This window comes from Onthophagus taurus, chromosome 7 (assembly GCF_036711975.1).
Source record: "Onthophagus taurus isolate NC chromosome 7, IU_Otau_3.0, whole genome shotgun sequence".
Taxonomy (NCBI): Eukaryota; Metazoa; Arthropoda; class Insecta; order Coleoptera; family Scarabaeidae; genus Onthophagus; species Onthophagus taurus.
Window position 1 is genome coordinate 1984705 of NC_091972.1, and position 20543 is coordinate 2005247.

Below are 20543 nucleotides of genomic sequence, written 5' to 3' on the forward strand. Positions count from 1 at the left end.
AAAAGTTTTTCTGTATCATGTTCCGGATACCGATTTTTTTTAACACTTCTAATTTTCATATTTTTGAAAAATTCTCTACTATTGCGGAAAATTCTGTGAAATGTGGTTTCGGGATAAGGTGGAAGAATTAAATGTTAAAATTCCAATAGAAAACTGGTTTATTAACCAAACTCTAAGTAAAATGCAAAAATTAACATGATTATAAAAATACAAATAATTATAACAAACCTAAGTACAAGGACCAACAGCTTACAAAAAATAGGCAGTCTATTCCCAAAAGGTCACTCGAGTCTGGTGTCACAAACCAATGTGGAAAACGAAATCAAAACCAGACTTGAAGGACTCTCACAAATTCACATCCCCACCTCCCACGTGGTAAACAAAAACTAACTTAAATTCAAATAAACGATAACACAAACGGGGATATACAAAAATATTATGTTTCACTACATTGATGCATCTGGGAGCAAAAATGTTCCAAAGCATTGTGTTAAGAGTACAATTTGCCACAATTTTTGTTTTTTTGTATCATGCTCCGAATACCGATTTTTTAACTCTTCTAATTTTCATATTTTTGAAAAACTCTCTACATTGATGCATCTGGGAGCAAAAATGTTACAGGGCATTGTGTTAAGGGTACCATTTGCTACAACTTTTGTTGTAAAAGTTTTTCTGTATCATGCTTCGGATACCGATTTTGTTTAACACTCTTCTAATTTTCTAATTTTTGAAAAATTCTCTACATTGATGCATCTGAGAGCAGAAATGTTACACGGCATTGTGTTAAGAGTACAATTTGCTACAAGTTTTGTTGTAAAAGTTTTCTGTATCATGCTCCGGATACCGATTTTTTTTAACACTCTTCTAATTCTCATATTATTGAAAAATTCTCTACATTGATGCATCTGGGAGCAAAAATGTTACAGGGCATTGTGTTAATGGTACAATTTGCTCCAATTTTTGTTGTAAAAGTTTTTCTGTATAATACTCCGGATACTGATTTTTTTTAACACTCTCCTAATTTTCATATTTTTGAAAAATTTTCTATATTGATGCATCTGGGAGCAAAAATGTTACAAGGCGTTGTGTTAAGGGTACAATTTGCTACAACTTTTATTGTAAAAGTTTTTCTGTATCATGTTCCGGATACAGATTTTTTTTAACACTCTTCTAATTTTCATATTTTTGAAAAATTCTCTACTATTGCGGAAAATTCCGTGGAATGTGGTTTCGGGATAAGGTGGAAGAATTAAATGTTAAAATTCCAAAAGAAAACTGGTTTATTAACCAAACTCTAAATAAAATGCAAAAATTAACATGATTATGAAAATACAAATAATTATAACAAACCTAAGTACAAGGACCAACAGCTTACAAAAAATAGACAGTCTATTCCCAAGAGGTCACTCGAGTCTGGTGTCACAAACCAATGTGGAAAACGAAATCAAAACCAGACTCGAAGGACCCTCACAAATTCACATCCCCACCTCGCACGTGGTAAACAAAAACTACCTTAAATTCAAATAAACGATAACACAAACGGGGATATACAAAAATATTATGTTTCACTACATTGATGCATCTGGGAGCAAAAATGTTCCAAAGCATTGTGTTAAGGGTACAATTTGCTACAACTTTTGTTGTAAAAGTTTTTCTGTATCATGCTCCGAACACCGATTTTTTTAACACTCTTCTAATTTTCATATTTTTGAAAAACTCTCTACATTGATGCATCTGGGAGCAAAAATGTTACAGGGCATTGTGTTAAGGGTACAATTTGCTATAACTTTTGTTGTAAAAGTTTTTCTGTATCATGCTTCGGATACCGATTTTGTTTAACACTCTTCTAATTTTTGAAAAATTCTCTACATTGATGCATCTGGGAGCAAAAATGTTACAGGGCATTGTGATAAGGGTACAATTTGCTACAACTTTTGTGGTAAAAGTTTTTCTGTAGCATGCTCTGGATACCGATTTTGTTTAACACTGTTCTAATTTTCATGTTTTTGAAAAATTATCTACATTGATGCATCTGGGAGCAAAAATGTTACAGGGCGTTGTGTTAAGGATACAATTTGCTACTACTTTTGTTGTAAAAGTTTTTCTGTATCATGCTCCGAATACCGATTTTTTAACACTCTTCTAATTTTCATATTTTTGAAAAATTCTTTACATAGATGCATCTGGGAGCAAAAATGTTCCAAAGCATTGTGTTAAGGGTACAATTTGCTACAATTTTTGTTGTAAAAGTTTTCTGTATCATGGTCCGGATACCGATTTTTTTTAACACTCTTCTAATTTTCATATTTTTGAAAAATTCTTTACATTGATGCTTCTGGGAGCAAAAATATTACAAAGCATTGTGTTAAGGGTACAATTTGCTACAATTTTTCTTGTAAAAGTTTTCCTGTATTATGCTGCATATACCAATTTTTTTTAACACTCTCCTAATTTTCATATTATTGGAAAATCTATCTCTACTGTTGCGGAAAATTCCGTGGAATGTGGTTTCGGCATAAGGTGGAAGAATTAAATGTTAAAATTCCAAAAGAAAACTGGTTTATTAACCAAATTCTAAATAAAATGCAAAAATTAACATTATTATAAAAATACAAATAATTATAACAAACCTAAGTACAAGGACCAACAGCTTACAAAAAGTAGGCAGTCTATTCCCAAGAGGTCACTCGAGTCTGGTGTCACAAACCAATGTGGAAAACGAAATCAAAACCAGACTCGAAGGAACCTCACAAATTCACATCCCCACCTTGCACGTGGTATACAAAACTATCTTAAATTCAAATAAACGATAACACAAACGGAGATATACAAAAATATTATGTTTCACTACATTGATGCATCTGGGAGCAAAAATGTTCCAAAGCATTGTGTTAAGAGTACAATTTGCCACAATTTTTGTTGTAAAAGTTTTTTTGTATCATGCTCCGAATACCGATTTTTTAACACTCTTCTAATTTTCATATTTTTGAAAAACTCTCTACATTGATGCATCTGGGAGCAAAAATGTTACAGGGCATTGTGTTAAGGGTACCATTTGCTACAACTTTTGTTGTAAAAGTTTTTCTGTATCATGCTTCGGATACCGATTTTTTTTAACACTCTTCTAATTCTCATATTATTGGAAAATTCTCTACATTAATACATCTGGGAGCAAAATTGTTATAAAGCATTAAGAGTACAATAGGGCCGTTAAGGTCAATCGATTAGAAAGACCGTCTTTCAAAAAATCGATAATCTAAATTAAATTAGACGGATTAGTAACGTTTTCACGTTCGAAAATTGTTTAATTTTTGCAATAATTAATGTAAAAGTTTAAAATTCCCCACCTCCGACTCCAGATGACGTTTTTTCTTCTGTTTTCTTCAAGCGCATAAGATTCGTAGCATTGTCTCTCTCCAGGAATTTTATTGATTTTTATACGCTCCAATCGTACGCTCAAATCTGAGTGACGTATTTTGGAGCTCCAATCGTACGCTCAAATCTGAATGACGTACTTTGGAGTTCGCGCCCTGTATTTTCAAACTTTTTTTTTTTTTTTTTTGAAAAAACTAAGCCTCAGAATCAAAAATTAAAAAATATGGGGTTAATCAATTTTAAAAAACTTTCGAATAAGCCAATAAAAAAAATGCTTAACGGCCCTACTTGCTACAACTTTTGTTGTAAAAGTTTTTCTGTATCATGCTTCGGATACCGATTTTTTTTAACACTTTTCTAATTTTCAAATTTTTGAAAAATTCTCTACTTATTTTTTTTTCGCAACTAATTAAATTGATGATTTTCAATCATTTCAATTTTCCTCTTTTAACCATTTCTGACTTTTGATGATCTTTTCTAATTTGCAGCTAATAACATGTTCCTGGCATCCTTTCGTACCACATCATGTTCTGGGTTTCTCAACTGATCTCCTCTCAACCTCCTGGCTCTCCTTGCAGTGTCTTCTTTGGTATTCCTTCAGCCGGCATCCTCTGGACATGCCCTGCCCATCTTAACTGTTAACGTTCCAACAAATTATCATTACTTATTAAGGTCTTTATAACTGCGTATGATTCCAGTCAGTACCACCCCAGTAAATGTTATATACAGGGTGTCTCACGTAACTGGTTCGTTAGAACTTTTTTAGGTTCCACTATTCATAGAGGTTTGAAATTTTGGTAGCATGGGTTGTTCATTCTAAACTTTCAATCTAAAATATTTTCAAGATGGCCACCACTTCCGGTCTACCGGAAGTAGACCACATCTTCGTTATTTTAAATGGAATGCTATAGTTTTTATTACACCTTTCAATTATACATAAAAAAATATGTTGACTTTGATAAAAGTTGTTGGTACCTACCATTTTTTGTTTTCGAGTTATTTTGATTTTAAGCTTTTTTTGGCAAATTTCACTATGCTCTTTAAAAGCCTATATCTCAGTTAACGTTCATTAAAAAAACCTCTAAATTTTCACGATTTCTCTTCAGATGTTGCCAAATAGATAGTCATTTCTTGTATCAGAGTATCTTATAGAGGGTGGTCAAAAATGACGACAAGAGTTGCGTAATAGAGTGATGCGTGCACTACGTACTATTGATGGCGACCAATTTCTACGGGCCACAACCGTAGAAGTCGAAAGAAGAGTTGAAAAGTGTTTAATGGTGAATGGTCAGCATATCGAACAGTTTTAATTTTTTTATAATTTTAAGTTTCTGTTTTTTTATATGTTATTCATTCTAATTTCTGTTATTAAATTGTTGTTTTTCATTGTTTCATTTATTCTTTTTGCTGTTGGTTATTTTTGGTAAATAAAAGCGAGCAAGCTAAAGGTTATTCAACCATAGTTAATTGTAGAAATAATACCAATAATAATTTAAATAAATTAAACGATGAACTGTCAAAATGTCTTGGCCTGCTAATAAAAACACAAACGGGGAAACTTTCCAATATCAGGGAAACTACAATAAATAGGTATAGGAATGTTTATAGATAATTTGTAGACAATTAAATTCCCTTTCTGATAGGGTAAAGAAATATGGGGTGTTCCGTTTAAAATTTTCGACTTTCTCGCAATTGAATATTGAGAAACGATAATTCAATTTTTGACCACCCTGTATAAGATTCTCTGATACAACAAATGACAATCTATTTGGCAGCATCTGTAGAGTAGTCGTACCAATGCAGAGCTTTTTTGAATGATCGTTAGCTGAGATATGGGCTTTTAAAAACCATGGTGAAATTTGTCAAAAAACACTTAAAATCAAAATAACTCGAAAACAAAAAACGCTAGGTACCAACAACTTTTATCAAAGTCAACATATTTTTTTACGTATAATTGAAAGGTGTAATAAAAACTATAGCATTCCATTTAAAATAACGAAGTTGTGGTCTACTTCCGGTAGACCGGAAGGGGTGGCCATCTTGAAAATATTTTAGATCGAAAGTTTAGAATGAACAACCCATGCTACCAAAATTTCAAACCACTACGAATAGTGGAACCTTAAAAAGTTCTAACGAACCAGTTACGTGAGACACCCTGTATAAGCACTATAAATTTAATGCCTAAGAGCTCATGCACAGAAAGAAATAACAAAATAGGATGAACATTGTGAGAGTTACAGAAGAATCAAAAACCACAAAAGACAATCAGAAATTTGTCAGAAAATCACTTATGTTGGTAAATTGTAATTGATAAATTGAAGATTGTATAAATTTAGTTTTTACTAACCTCCTGCAAAAACTCAAACAAAGTAGAAATAAAGTTTTCCGAACAATTTCAACACGCTAACTATCAGTCAATCAATCGCACCTGTGCTCGACGAATTTCAAATAACAATTTGTTTGTTAGCAATTCACGAATTGATTGGACATATTGGTTAAAAAAATTGTAACTTTGATTTTTATTATTCTTCCGTTATATTATCTTAAAAAATGTATCTAACGTCTTGCTTTCCTTTTATCTAGCCGAGCAAGATGTCATTATCTTTTCTGCTCGGTTCTCGGCGTCCTTAATGTACAAAGCAAACACGTTACTGAATAAATTTACTTATGTATGCAAAGCGTCGCGTCCTCTAACCTCGTGCATCCACGACGCTAGAAATCCCGAAAAGACGAAACGCTGCTTTATCCTCACAGATGAAACCGTAAATGTCATCAAGAGACGAAGATTCTTCTTTGTTCCCCGTGTGTACTAGAGAATGGGAATGTGAATGCGTTGTTTGCGCGTCCATCCGAATTTAATGGCTGAACGAAAACTATTTCCCAAACTCGACAACACTTAACGTTATTTCCATTTGGGGGAAAGAAAACTAGTTGTTCCTGTAGTTATGTGGCGATGCATCAATTGAAATTCCTTTCGCCGTCGTTGTCGTTGTCGAAAAGAATTTTAAAGGAAAGAGATGGGAACGTGTATACGAGACGGGTATCATTTTGGCAAGATCCCAAGAAGGCAAAACGTCTAGTAAAAAGGAGGGCCGAATCGCCACCGGCTCGTACTTGCAAAAGAATAAGCGCACTTCGTGGCGTCGAGACGGCAGATGAGATATGAAGTTTGCGAAAGAAGACGATTTCAAGTGAGAAGTCTGGGAAAAATCAATCTTTTCTGCGGTTTTACTTCCATTTGAAAAGATTGTGACGTTTTTATGTTATTACTTTTTTACAAAGCATGTAATCGTTTTAGGTTAGATTAAGTGTAAGTTGAAACACATATTGATTTAATTTTAATCATATATTAATAAATGTTTAACGACATCGTAACAAATTTAATTAAACAGCTTAACGGCAGAACATTAAAATTGTTCATTAAGTGCTTACCTACAGAACATAAACTTCAATAAACCAATTTAAAGGTTATTATCTTTAATCCTCTAGAAAACCCCTATCTTTGCTTTTGTTCACATTTAATCTATTGTACTCAAAAGAAAATCGATAAAGTAATAATACTAAAACAATTAATTAACTTTATTAACTTAGCTAAAGTTTATATGGACATTAAAACAAACACTTTATAAGTCTTTCTAACTCTTTCTTTAGTTTGTAAACATTTTCGATAATAAATTTGAGAGGCGAGAATATACACATAAACTAAACGGAATGGTTAATTAACAAAGCACTATTTTGGAGTGTAATAATTATGAGAATAGAGGGAAATGTATCAGCACATACATGCGGAATGCAAATTATTGTTAATAGAACCGTTAGCGGTAATCTCATATATATCAATTGAAACTGAGCTGTATAATTATCAATCTCAACACAAAGGGTTTGTTAATAACACCTAAAATATTTTTTTTTAGATTATTGCGAAATTATTACCAAGCCTTATGTATGCAAATAAGGTTATTTTGCGATAGTAAAATCACGCAATGGGGGAAGTAATATGTTTTGAAGTAAAATGACGTTCCGGGTAATTTTCTCTCTTCAATAAACGTTCTAAACGACACAGTTTTCCATTTTATAACATCCTCAGGCATTATAAGAACACCCGTATTGCGTCGTTCATTTTTAACAACTTACGTAGGGGTTGTTAAATGCATAAAATGTAAATAAAACAACGACATTTGTGCGCATTTGCGTTATCGTAAATGTACACTGTGGTTGTGAGAAAGATTATTCATCATAAATCCCATATGTAGTAGCAAACTACAGTTGGAGTTTTGACAAATGTGTTGTGTGTGATAATGTCCTCATTTATCACAGAGAGGGATTAAATTAATTTGGGTATATATAAATTGGTTAAAAATAGGATGGTTTGCATATTAAATAATTCATTACGTTAGAAGAAAAATCCCCCTGGTGAATATTCAAGTGGGAGTAAAAAAGAACCTAAACTGAAGTAACTGAAGGGAGGAAATAAAAAGAACTTATTGGATTGTTACACCCCTTTAATGAGAATTCCTATAATAAACTTGAAAATAAACCCATTGATTTTCCCTTCAATACCGATGCCCAGAGAGGGAAAGTTTAGATGAAATATCTGGTTTAAAAACTTTACCATCAACAAGCTAAAAAAAATCTAAAAGTTCTTCAGAGCTTTTTTTTCTAAAAATAACACCAACCCGTCGTTGTCGCATTAATTCGGGCAGGTACCGAAGAAAAAAAAAGCGCTACCAAAATATTACGTGCTGGCAATAAATTACCCTCGCCCAGAAAATTTATCGGACGATTAAGCGAAAAGTGAGAACAAAATGAGCACCGACGCCGTTCCACACTTCGTAGCTACATCGTATTCGATTCGATCAGAAGAACCAACTTTGCATATTATTCATTTTTGACGTAAATATTCATGAGCTGATTTAAATCCCAGGCGTCGCTGGCGACAAACCGCGACGAGTACCTGCAGTATCTGCATCTGAACTACGCTTGAGTTTACTTCCGGTTTCGAGAAAATTAACTTCGTAATAAGAGAATTTGACAATTATCATACTCTGTATTAAAGGTTTGTTATTTGTTGATTTAATAAACTTTTTATCTTGGCACATTATCATTCGTTCTTCTTTTTCTATAGCTCAACGTTGGTTCTCTTCAAAACATGAAGACCCCGAAGATTCCGTGTTCATTGCGTCTTCCAATCGTTTTTGTGACTTACTCACAAGTCTTCTACCCTGCATTTCCTCCATTCTCACCATAACATATATATTTGTTGCCATAAATAATTACAAAATAGATTTACAAAAAAAATGGAAAGACAATCAATATTATTACATTATTATTAAAAAGCTTAGACCAGTCATGCACTTTAGCAAGGTCACGATTTAGACCCTCCACAGCCAAAGGGAATTCACTAACGGTTGTACTGGTGTAAATCGAGGTCATCTGCATATAAATGATAACTAGAAGAAATTATTTTTGTGACACTATCGATATAAATAGAGAAAAGCAGCGGACCCAAAACACTTCCTTGAGGCACCCCACAAAGAGGTTCGTGAGTGGACGAAAGGCCTGTGTCAGTGCGAACACTTAAGAGGCGATGAGAAAGGTAGGATCGGAACCATAACAAAGAAGTAGGAGAAAAACCGATAGATGAGAGCGTTGCAAGGAGAATATCATGATCGACTGAATCAAAGGCTTTACTGAAATCAAGCAGTACTAGCAAGGTTAAACGTCGGTTATCACCAGAGCCGCGACGTTGTCGGGCAACTCATTGGCGGCTCGTCGCCTTACGGTAGAGACTCGGGCCACATGGACCACATCACGCCACATATAGTATACCACGCCACTGGTTGAGTTTTAGTCGGACAATCGGCCAAACACGTATTGAATGCTACACCGCAGAGAACCCTCCCAAATTTTACATGGGCCAGCATTCAACCAGTATCGTTACGTTGCGGCACGTCGATGTGCTCGATAGAAGCATGTTACTACTACGCTACAACCCGTTCGCTGCTCTATACAGATGGTGACATCAACAGCCCGAAACGTCGTGGCTCTGGTTATCACAAGCGTATCTTATGTCATCAGTAATCTTGATCAGTGCAGTTGTAGTATTGTGATCTGGCCGGAAACCAAACAGATAATTAAATACTTGGTTATACACAATACGCTCAAAAGCCTTTCACAGGATAGAGAGAATTGATATAGGATGAAAGTCACAAGGGGAAACTGGAGTTTTTAACTTAGGAATAGGCACAACATGCGCAAGCTTCCACATGGACGGAAAGGATGATGTTTCAATGGAAAAGTTATAGATATGAGTTAACGGAGACATAATAATATGAAGAATCGGTAAAATCTGTTTCAAGCTAAAACCGTCTGCACCGGCTCTGTTAGAACCAGAATAAGTAACTGCCTTGTACACCTCGTCCCCATCAATCACAGTGAGCGAAAAGCTAAAAGAAATAAGATGAGATGCCTCAATAGCTTGAATTAAGGTGATTTTGGAAACAGTATTAAGAGTTACTGGTGGTTTAGCGTTAGAATCCACAACACCTGGTGTAGGAGCAGAATCAATGATACCAAGAGACCTTAAAGTTTTCCAGAACGTCTTAGGAGTAGTCCCAGTCAATTTCTGGTAAAAATATGCTTTCTTCGCATTTTTACACTTATGATTACAGCGATTACGCAGTACACGATACCTTTCATAGTTAATATTCGATGAATTGCATTAAGGAAGTATTTTAGCTCTGTTTCGTTCACGCATAAGGTCTCTAATCTCATCATTTAGCCAGAGGGCACGGAAATGCTTGACTTTTCTCTGCTTAAGCGCGGCATGCTTATTATACAACCATGTAATTAATTTTGTCATTAAAGTAACTAACTTTTGAGTCAATGTCACGCCTACAATACAATCGCTGCCAATCAATCAGCAACGCATTCGATTTGAGGTGTTCATAATCGATGTGCCTAAAATCACGGTAAGTGAACATGCGATGAGAAGAGACAGGCTGCTGAACTTGAACAGCACAATAAATCAGATCATGACAAGAAAGTGTTCAGCAAGTAATTGACCATGTGTTACAATTTTATCGTAATAATGAGATCAAGAAGAGATTGTGACAATGGCAGACGATGCGTAGTTTAGGAGGGTAATATATTTGTTAAAATCCCCAATTAACAGAATACTATCATAATTAACTCCATGCCTCTCCAGGAGGTCTTCAAAATGGTCGAAATAATTCACTCCTGGGAGACAGTAGAACACACCCAGTACCAACCTATCACAACGACACTTAACTTCAATCAACAAGAATTCTATTTTCACCACATATCCAACCAACGTCAACGTTAGTATTCTGATGAATTCCGAGAGGGTGATATCTTTGAAATGCTGATATTTTGAAGATCTTGCTGTTGTAACTTATCCTCCACACGCATTGGTCTTGAACTACTCCCGGGATTTTTTCAAAGATGTCAAATTTATCACTTAATCTCTTCGACATGATCAATATTTCGCTACTCTATATGATGGTTGGTCTAATGATAAGAGCCTTTCCAATGCCATCCTGTCCAACGACGAGCTTTGTTTTAGGACGAATAGAGTTGGAGCCAGCTCGTTCCTCTGTTTCAAAGCATACTGCTAGTAATATAGAAACGCCGATTCTAGATAGGAAGTCGCTCCTCCGTGACGTCATCAACCCAATGTAAAAGGATAGGGAAGGGTACCAACCTAAGGCGGAGGAGAAAAAAAAATAGGTTGGTATTGGAAAAGTAACCAGATCTGGTGACTTAATTGTTTGGTATTTGCTCTTCCCTTCATATATTACTTATCAACACGTGAATGTGTTTTATTAAGTGGTTGTATAACACGGAGGGAATGTTATTTGCTTCATCGAAGTCGTTGACATGTTTTTATCATAAAAGTTTATTAAGAATTTTACCTTTCAAGATTTAAAATAAAATCTCTTAACATCCTTGATTCCCGCAAAAAAAGTAATCAACCTCAAAGTATTTAAAAGTGGATTTGGCCCTGTCGATACTTCGTATTTTTAATCTCCCCATCGCAATACGCGATTGTTTCGAATGTAATGTAAACATTCACGCCAGTATTTTCCGATTGTTTGGATGTAGATGACTCCATACGTTCTGTAATTTCGCGCTACCATTTGGTTTTTGATGTCGTGCCAGACCGGAGTTTGAATGGACTCCCGTGTTTACGCCACTTTGATTTACAACTGAACGTTCATGGCACTATGTATTTTAAATTTGCGACTATTACTTTCGCTTTACTGCCCGTACGTTTTATTTCAGTTCATGTTAAACATTCTTCCTTTTATAAAATTTTACGACATAACAATCGGTTATTCTATCTTTAAAATTCTCTTTTTAAAATTTTATAAATTTTAATGAATTCATCTTCGTCGAAATAAATTTTTTCTTCGTTTTTTGGTAAAGTGAATACTTGAACGTACAAGATTGTAGATGTCTAAATTGACCTCATGGATAGTTGAGATATTGAATTATGGAAGCGACCGAAGTGAGGTAAGCTCTAAAATTCTGCAACATCTGCATCGAAGTTCGGGTAAGCTTGTGGGTATCGGAGCATCTACAACAGGTTCGGAAAACCCGATATAACGCCGAGCTGTGAATGGATACCGGAAGCGCCTTGCTGGATAAATGAGGGCAATTTTCTTCCGAACCATTAAGCCGTGTCAGTCCCAAAAAAAAGTGTCGGCAATTAAAGTGATCCCAACCATTGGTCTTTAATTATCCTTAGTTGAGTGGAAAATTGCTGGTGAAGATGAGATTTTCTCTTATTGTGATACCAATGTTATTTAGATCGTGGTATTTAAATTAAAATTTTAAAGAAAAATTCGATTAAGCTTAATAATTTAAAGAAAAAAGTTGAGTTATTGACGGGGTTATAGAGTAAGCTAAGAAATTAATCAAAAACGTTGAAGGTGGATTTAATAAAATTTCTCAGCGTTCACCTTTATTGGAAGACAAATGAATTTAATGGGAGTTTTTGATGAGATTCTACTTCGCCGGTGAGTTATTAAAGTTATTGATTATTGCGAAATTTTTCAACAGGAAAATAAATAGCTTGTCATCACATCTTTAACAAACGAAACCCTCCTCTTGAAACTTTGTCACAATTTCAAACCCCCCCCTTCACAAATGGATGTAACTCCGAGTGTACCATGTCGGCTTTTGCAATTTTCCGCTAATTTTCCGTCACGATAAATTTCTCGCCTTGCGACCCTTCCTTGATATATATCACGGTTTAATCCGCTTTCGGCGATTTCTGCAAGGATCTAAAGATTTTCCTGTTTTCTAGACATTTCCGCAAACTTTTTTTTATTATTTTTCTAAACAATGATCCTAAACTCATATCATCATAAAACCAACGTCATAAAAAAGTAATAAACGCCGATCCATGAGCGATGGTTTATAGGCTTAGGAAAAACTATTTTTGTCACCCCATCAATATTCTCCTCCGGATATCGACTATATATATTTATTTATCGGATTACGAACGAGTGTATTCTAGAGAAGCGAGTGACTTTTATGTCCGAGATAGTGCTTCTGATATTTATAAATCATTTACAAAGGCTTCGAAATCTAGAAAAGCCATCAATCTTTAGTGATGTGTTATTTATCAAGTTGTTGTTCTCATAATTATTATTAATTAAAGGAAAGTATTAAAATAATGCCAATGCAATAATTTTAGTTAGATGGAATTTATGGACCATTGTAAGTGGTCCATAAATAGTGAGATAGACAACGAAGTAAGAGCTATCGCAATGTAGTTGATGTTTGGAAAGCAGTCCGCGATCGTTCCATATGCAATCAGGGAGCCCTGAATATACAACGATTACTACTGCAAACACCGATTTGGCGTCCCTTGTTTATCTTTCGTTCTGTGTTCTCCTGAAAAGCAGTGTCACATAGTTTCCGTTCCGTAGTAACGTTCGGGTAAAATTTTATAAAGGTGTTTTTCAGCAAGAAGAAATGAAGCGTAAAATTATTCATGTTTCGAAATGAATCAATAAATTTGAAACGACTAAATCAAAGGAAGAATGAACACCGTTCAAAGTACAGGAACTGGACATGGAGGAGTTGGGAAGAAGGATCAAAGACAAGAGGTAAATATTTTATCTTTGACGATGATCTCTCTGTGTGATTGCTTTGATTTGGTGGTGTGAATATGGTGAATTACGATGGCTTAAATTTGAAATCCTTCCGATTCAAATCCCATCGCAAAGTCCAATTTCCGGAAATTGCTTTGGGATGTGAAGATTGCAACAGATCCCATTGCAAATTCTGCGGGAAGCGTATTTTGAAATGAATTCACAAACATTGCTATCTCGATGTCGTGATTTTTATTTTAAAAACCTGTTGCTGTATTTGATATTAAATGAAACAAAAATGTTTTAATAAATTAAAAAGATTTAAAACTAATCTTTCATAAAATCGATATTTGTATAACATAATCAGTATAATTTCAACCTATATTTATCCCGATTTTGGATTTAGTATGATAAAGGATAAATGTAAAGAACGAAAAAAAAATCGTGAAAGAAAATCGATACAAATTAAATTCGGTGAAAATACCCAGCTGAATTTCTAGGAGTTTATATTCGTGAATTCTTCGATAATTTTACACCTCATAAAAAGTTGTAACGATGAAATCAATATTTTTCAATAAATTTTTACAAGATATTTTAGTGCTTGGTTAAAATGTAGCAAATGTGTTATAAACAAAATTACTTTTTTGAATTAGTTTACATTGACAATGCGACAAAAATCACACATTTGTACTATCGCAATGTCTAATTTGCATTTTATCTTTACACCTGCATATTCTGCGAGGAATTTACTTCTTATTACTTCCCATTTTAGATTAAACATTTCACCCCATCATGTTTCCCTTCATGAAGATTAGATGATTTTAGAAAATTGTGAAGTTGGTACTGATTGCAAATCTGAAAAAAAAACTTTTTCTGTAGGATAATTTGCATGTACAATACGTTGGGTAGCCTGTTCCAGTAACAATTAAAGAATGCTTCAAAAGGATGAATGTTTGCTCAAAAGCGAAACAAAATTCGTATAGACCCTATCTTTTGGAATTTATATTACGACAAGGTATCGAGTTCGAGGTATCTAGTTCGAGGAAGATACCGGCTTGGTGATTGTACTGTAAGTAAGATATAATCATAATAATCATAATAAAATAAAATCGAAAATTTTTGTTACAACTGGTTTATTTTTAAGTTTAAGTTCAACCTGACATGTTTCGGTCAAATGACCATCATCGGAGGTCTACAAGTAATAACATATATTAGAAAAGTACATAGAGAACTAAATATATTAATTGAGGTTATGTTGCCAAAAACATTGAAACAATTCCAATAAATTATCAAAAACATTAAAAAAATATATACTCACATCGTAGAAAATCGTGCTCTATTTTATTGTATGTTGTTTCTCGTATATCCTTTTACTTTTTTAATATATGTTATTACTTGTAGACCTCCGATGATGGTCATTTAACCGAAACATGTCAGGTTGAACTTAAACTTAAAAATAAACCAGTTGTAACAAAAATTTTCGATTTTATTTAATTACCGCACTGGTTAAAGAAAGAATGGATCTACTTATTTTATTCCTCCATTTTACCAAAAAAGTGTAGAGTGCGTCAATTTAACAATCAATTACATTGTGATATAATACAAATTAAATTCAAACATTAAATTGGAAAAATGGTATACATCGGATTTTTCGTGACAATACCTCTCAGTTTTCTCCGGAATCTTTGAACTGGCAGGATCCTTGTACCCTCCGAAATGTGATTGTAGATCTTGATACTCCGGTACAGACCCGTCTTCTGAATCTTAATAAGGTGCGTTTTTTTGTGGCACCAGATAGCAGTTCACCTTCCCGCGTGTATCTCGAGGATGTGATATTTCATGTTTTTTTGAAAAATTCAAAGTAATTCTTCAAATAAATTACAAATTACACATACAAGGTAGTCTTTAAAGTAACTTCTACAGCTATCAGTATTTTTTAGACCAAAGATTGCTCTTACACACCTTTTCTGTAGTATGACGATTCTATCTATATCAACACCACGGCCCCAAAAGACAACTCCATATTTTAGCAAGGAATGAACATATGCATAATAGGCATTTAATGCTGCCTCAATGCCAGCTGATCTGGAAATAATCCGAATGACTGAAATGACTGATCTTGCCAGCAAATAAATCAATATGATTGGTCCAAGACAATCCAGGATCCATTTTCCAACCCAGAAACGAAATTTCTTCAACACTGGCTATCTCAGTATCCCGATATCTCGCCTTGATTTGGTCAGAGCATAAGTGATAATTAACAATTTTGCTCTTGCAATTCAAACCAATCCGCAAGTTTATTCAGATCAATAGTAAGTGATTTCTGAGTTTCATAATCAGTGTCATCCGCAAACGTTATCGTAATCTTGTTCGTTACACGTGGTAAGTCATTCACACACAGGAGGAACAATAGGGGACTCAATATGGAACCCTGAGGTACTCCCAGCTTGAGTTCCTTCCAAGCTGATCTTATTTTTGTTCCATGTTCATTGTGGGCAACTACACATTGTAACCTCCCTGATAGATAGGATTTCATCTATGACAAGTTAACACCTCTAAAAGCAAGTCTCTCCAACTTGGTCAAAAGGATTGAATGATGTACACTATCAAAGGCTTTTGTAAGATCCATGAACAATGCTGTTGTGGCCTGTTTTCCATTTAATCCCAAGATAATATTTTCAAACAGTTGAAACATCGCAAGTTCGGTGGATCTTCCTTTCCGAAAACCGTTTTGATTCTCATGCAATATACACTGTTGGAAATAATTCACGAGCACACCCTGTATAATCTGAACGCGTGAAGATAAGTCCATAATATTTGCGGAGCACAAAGGTTTACTGTAGACGAGTTTATTCAGGGAGTTTCGAGTTGTTCCGTCGCGGCATTGTTGTCTGAGCCACCCTTCCAAGTGGAACATTCCGTCGCTATGGAGACCGAAGTGGATGGAAAATACCGGTCGTTTTTAGTGTGGTGTGAGGAACCACATTGTTATCGTACTCTGTGCGCAATGGATGGGCGATCGCGTTACTTAAGCTAGTTTGAGCGAGGAATGTTTGTGGGTATGCACATTGAGGGTGTATCGTTCTGTGAAATTGCGCGTCGTCTCGAGCGATCGTTATCGGCATTGCAACGGGCATGGCGAGAATGGTCTGAGGTAGGACATAGGTACCTTCAGCCGCGGCCGGGACGGCCCTGCGCGCCCCCAGCACACGAGGATCGCGCTCTTGTGCTCAGCGCTTTAGCGTCGTGTGTGTCCTCCTCAACACAACTTGGAGCTGTTTTGCCACCGGCATGAGAAGGCGCACTCACTACGCGAACTGTCCGCCGTACAGTTCGCGTAGTTTGGTAGGTAATGGACTGCGAGCGCGTCGTGCGATACAGCGGATTCCAGTAACACCCGAGCACCGCAGCATACGTCACGAGTGGGTCGACGATAGGCATTAGTAGGTTGCCGAGTAGAGGGACATTTTGTTTTCCGACGAATCAAGATTCGAATTGAGCAACGGTGATGCGCGAATTTTAGTTCGTCGGAGCCGTGGTGATCGTCTACTCGAGCAGTATGTGCAAGAACGCCCTATCCACCGACAACCGAGCATTATGGTATGGGGTGCGATTACATATGGTGGACGTACACGTCTGCTGCGTGTATAGCAGACCATGACGGGTCAACGATACGTAGATGAGGTGCTACGGTCCGTTGTGCTTCCCTACGTTCGGCGGCTCCCAGGTCTGCTATACATGCACGACAACGTACGACAGCACATCGGGCGTGTTGTACAGACCTTTGTGGAAGAGCACCATATACGAATGCTTCCATGGCTAGCTCGGTTTCCGCATCTGAATCCGATCGAACATGTTTGGGACATGACTGGTCGGAGACTTCTACGTTATCCGGCTTCCTTGGCTAACGTTGAGGAGCTATGGAGGTGAGTTGAGGTGGCATGGTTGGCCATCCCTCTCGCTACAATACAGCGACTTATAGACTCCATGCCGCGTCGTGTTGCGATGGTACGCGAAGCTCACGGGGGATACTCTCGCTATTGATGTTTCTCCTCCCAGCAGAGTTATGCCCCTCTCCATGTGAGAGTAAGTTACACTACTTTAGTACTACTTCCATACCAAATTTTATTGCGCTAGACATACGCGTTCAGATTATACAGGGTGTGCTCGTGAATTATTTCCAACAGTGTATTATATTTGTTTAAATAATTTATAATTCTGTTGTGTACTTCTCATAAATTTTTGCAAGATTGGATATGAGTGTTATTCGACGATATGTATCATAGCAGAACTTGTCTCCTATTTTATAGATTGGGATTATTACTGTCTTTTTCAACTCATCCAGAAAACGGCCGTCAATGAAGGATGTGTTTATTAAAATGGTTGAACCAAGTACCTTGCAGAATACTTTAGCACGCTCGTAGGTATTTCATCTTCACCCGTAGCCGTTGTGTTATTTAAATTATTTATTATTTGTAGGACTTCAATTTCGTCTGTTAAGTATAATGAGAAAGTAATATAGAAGATAGAGACTCTAAAATCATTCTCATTTGTATCAAAAGCAGATTGAACAGAATTAGCTCCGGTTAAATTTTCTCCATTTTTGGCAGTAATTTTGTTATTAATTTAAAACGTCTAATTTTCATCAGAATTTTCTTTGGCAATATCATTTGAACATTTAGAAATGAACTCTATTAATGTTAAGCCGTCTTCTTCATTAACAATTTCTACTTTATTACAGAGATAGAATACGACGTTATTGCAAGAGATGGAATACAGGAAAACTTACGCTATAAGAACATTACTGAGGTTAAAATGAGAATGGTACATAAATTTCAAAAATCAAAACATTCAAAACACCACATCTAAGTGTAGTTCTTAGACATTATATTTTTATCTTTTATATTTATTAAGACAGATCTTAATTGGGTGATCGAACCATACTTTTTAATCCAAATTGTGTGAAATATTTCATCGTAAACCCAAAGCTAGGTAATACATCGTCCAAAAATAAATATTACCTCAGTATATAATGCGGAAAACGATAACAAAACAGACGGCAGCAATAACTTTGCATGAAAACGCTGTAAATCGTCGAAATTAATCCGGAAGTAATTATTTTAACCGCGACATCGAAATTACATTTTGCTACCATAAACTTTATCCGGGTATAAAACGATTTTTTTTACAGAGAGTACTAATTAGTGTAGGGTAAATAAAACTTTAGACTGCAGAGTCGCCCTCTGGCGCGGAGTTACAAAACTTTGCAGCGGTGTTTCAATGTTTTTCCGTAGATGGCGGGCAAACTCGGAAAATCGATTTTCCCGGCGTCAAGGTATAAGTAGGAAACTTTTAAAATTGCTTCCGGGAAACTGTTATACAGGACTCTGTGTATATCTTACCGAGTCAAGTTAACTTCCTTCTTTATTCGGTTCTAATCAAAAATTAATTATTAATTAATTCGAAAAATTTAAATTGTTAAAGTTTCGTGAGAATTAGTTAATTAACTGATCTAATTATTAGCTTATTAGTTATTTACTTGATAATGTTCAATAATTAATTTATTTAGAGATTGCGCGAAATTAATTTCATACGATCCAGTTTAATTTATAATAATTTGATATATATTTTTAAATATTTTTTTTCATACCTTCGAAATGAGCTGTTTGAACATCTTCCGATAATCCCTTCGATTTTATTCCCTTCGTCGAGTTTGCTATTTATATATCAAGACCACACTTTGTTGTTTTCTAATGCTTTTACAATTTTTTTGTTTTACTTATTTCAAAAAGATGAGTTAAAAAGGAAATTATCCTGCAACAAAGTTAAATACCATGTTTTTTTTTGTAAGTACTTTTGAAAGCTTTTTGATGTTAATAACTAAAATAAAAGCGAACACCCTTTTTGAGTAACAATAAAGAGGAAAATAAAAACAAGTCGAGGGCAAATTCCTAACCGTTGAATAACGTAATATTCGTCGTAAAATAAGACGTACTTGTGAATAAAGCACAAATTTCCAGAAGGTCACTAATTTATTCACGTGTCTTAGGTAATTCATAACCGGGTAATATTCTTAAAATCGCCCTTCGATATTCATAACAGCCATGCACCGGAAGGCGTTGCCCTAACAAATAATCCAATTACGGCCCTGAAAACGATTCGCGGAGGGAAGCTACAAGACCCGCGCTTCAAAGCTTCAGCTTTCAACGTTCAGTGTGTCTCGGGCTGTCTCTGTAGAAGGGCTGGTGTCGATCTCGAAATTTATTGCAAGTCAACCAACAAACAACGTGATTAATAAACGCGAAAAACTTTCAGTAAACATTTTCTATTTAAAATGTAATTTTTATTAAAACCCTCTGTGATCATCTCCATCCGGATAAGAATTTGAATTCAACATGTAAAAGATGTAAATGATTCAAGAATCATCCTTGAACCTATTTATTAATCAAAAGGCTATAAAGAAATATTTTATTAGTGATAGAGAATTTGTTTAAACTTATTTTGTATACACCAATATACAAAAATGATTACACTGATTTAGTGAATATATGCTCAAACATATTTTTTAATTAAAATAAGAAAGGTAATTTCGATTGGAATCTTTCCGACAATAAAAATCCAATAATTTTATTATGGATGTGGAACAAAATAACATTAATAAGGTGCAACCAAAGAATGGTAATAAGACATCAGGAAAAAACTCGATTAATCGAGTGAAAATCGTTGCTCCATATGCATACGTTGAGGTAAGATTATGTTTATTTAATAAAATATATTATTACCATAAATTTTAAAAAATGAGAGGCTAAAACAAACATATTTTAAATCATGAATCAATGTTTAGTAGTTTACTCGCTAACAGGCAAAAAGATGAATTGTATAAACAATCCAGATTTGTTTATTAATTTATTCTCCTCTTAAAGAACATGAACACCACGTTGAAAGATGAACTCGTAATTATGAAAAGGTTGTTAATCAAGTTTGCTTACTTAAAATCTTTCTTTGAAAATTAACTTTACGTGGATATATTTATGGCTATACATA

At 35.0% G+C, this 20543-nt stretch overlaps 1 protein-coding gene across 9 annotated transcripts in view; it reads left to right on the top strand.

The window, feature by feature from the left end:
- LOC111423653 (inactive dipeptidyl peptidase 10) overlaps positions 1-20543 on the top strand; it is a 149038-nt gene that overhangs the window by 89867 nt on the left and 38628 nt on the right. For 3 of the 9 annotated variants that reach the window (XM_071197425.1, XM_071197426.1, XM_071197429.1), the window contains exon 1: positions 19716-20245. The exons of 4 other annotated variants lie outside the window; for them this stretch is intronic. In XM_071197425.1, coding sequence (XP_071053526.1) covers positions 20132-20245 — 114 coding nt within the window. In that variant the 5' untranslated portion in view covers positions 19716-20131. Of the gene's footprint in view, positions 1-13371; positions 13515-19714; positions 20246-20543 lie in introns of those variants that run through there. 2 more of the 9 variants (XM_071197432.1, XM_071197424.1) reach the window with 2 other exon arrangements.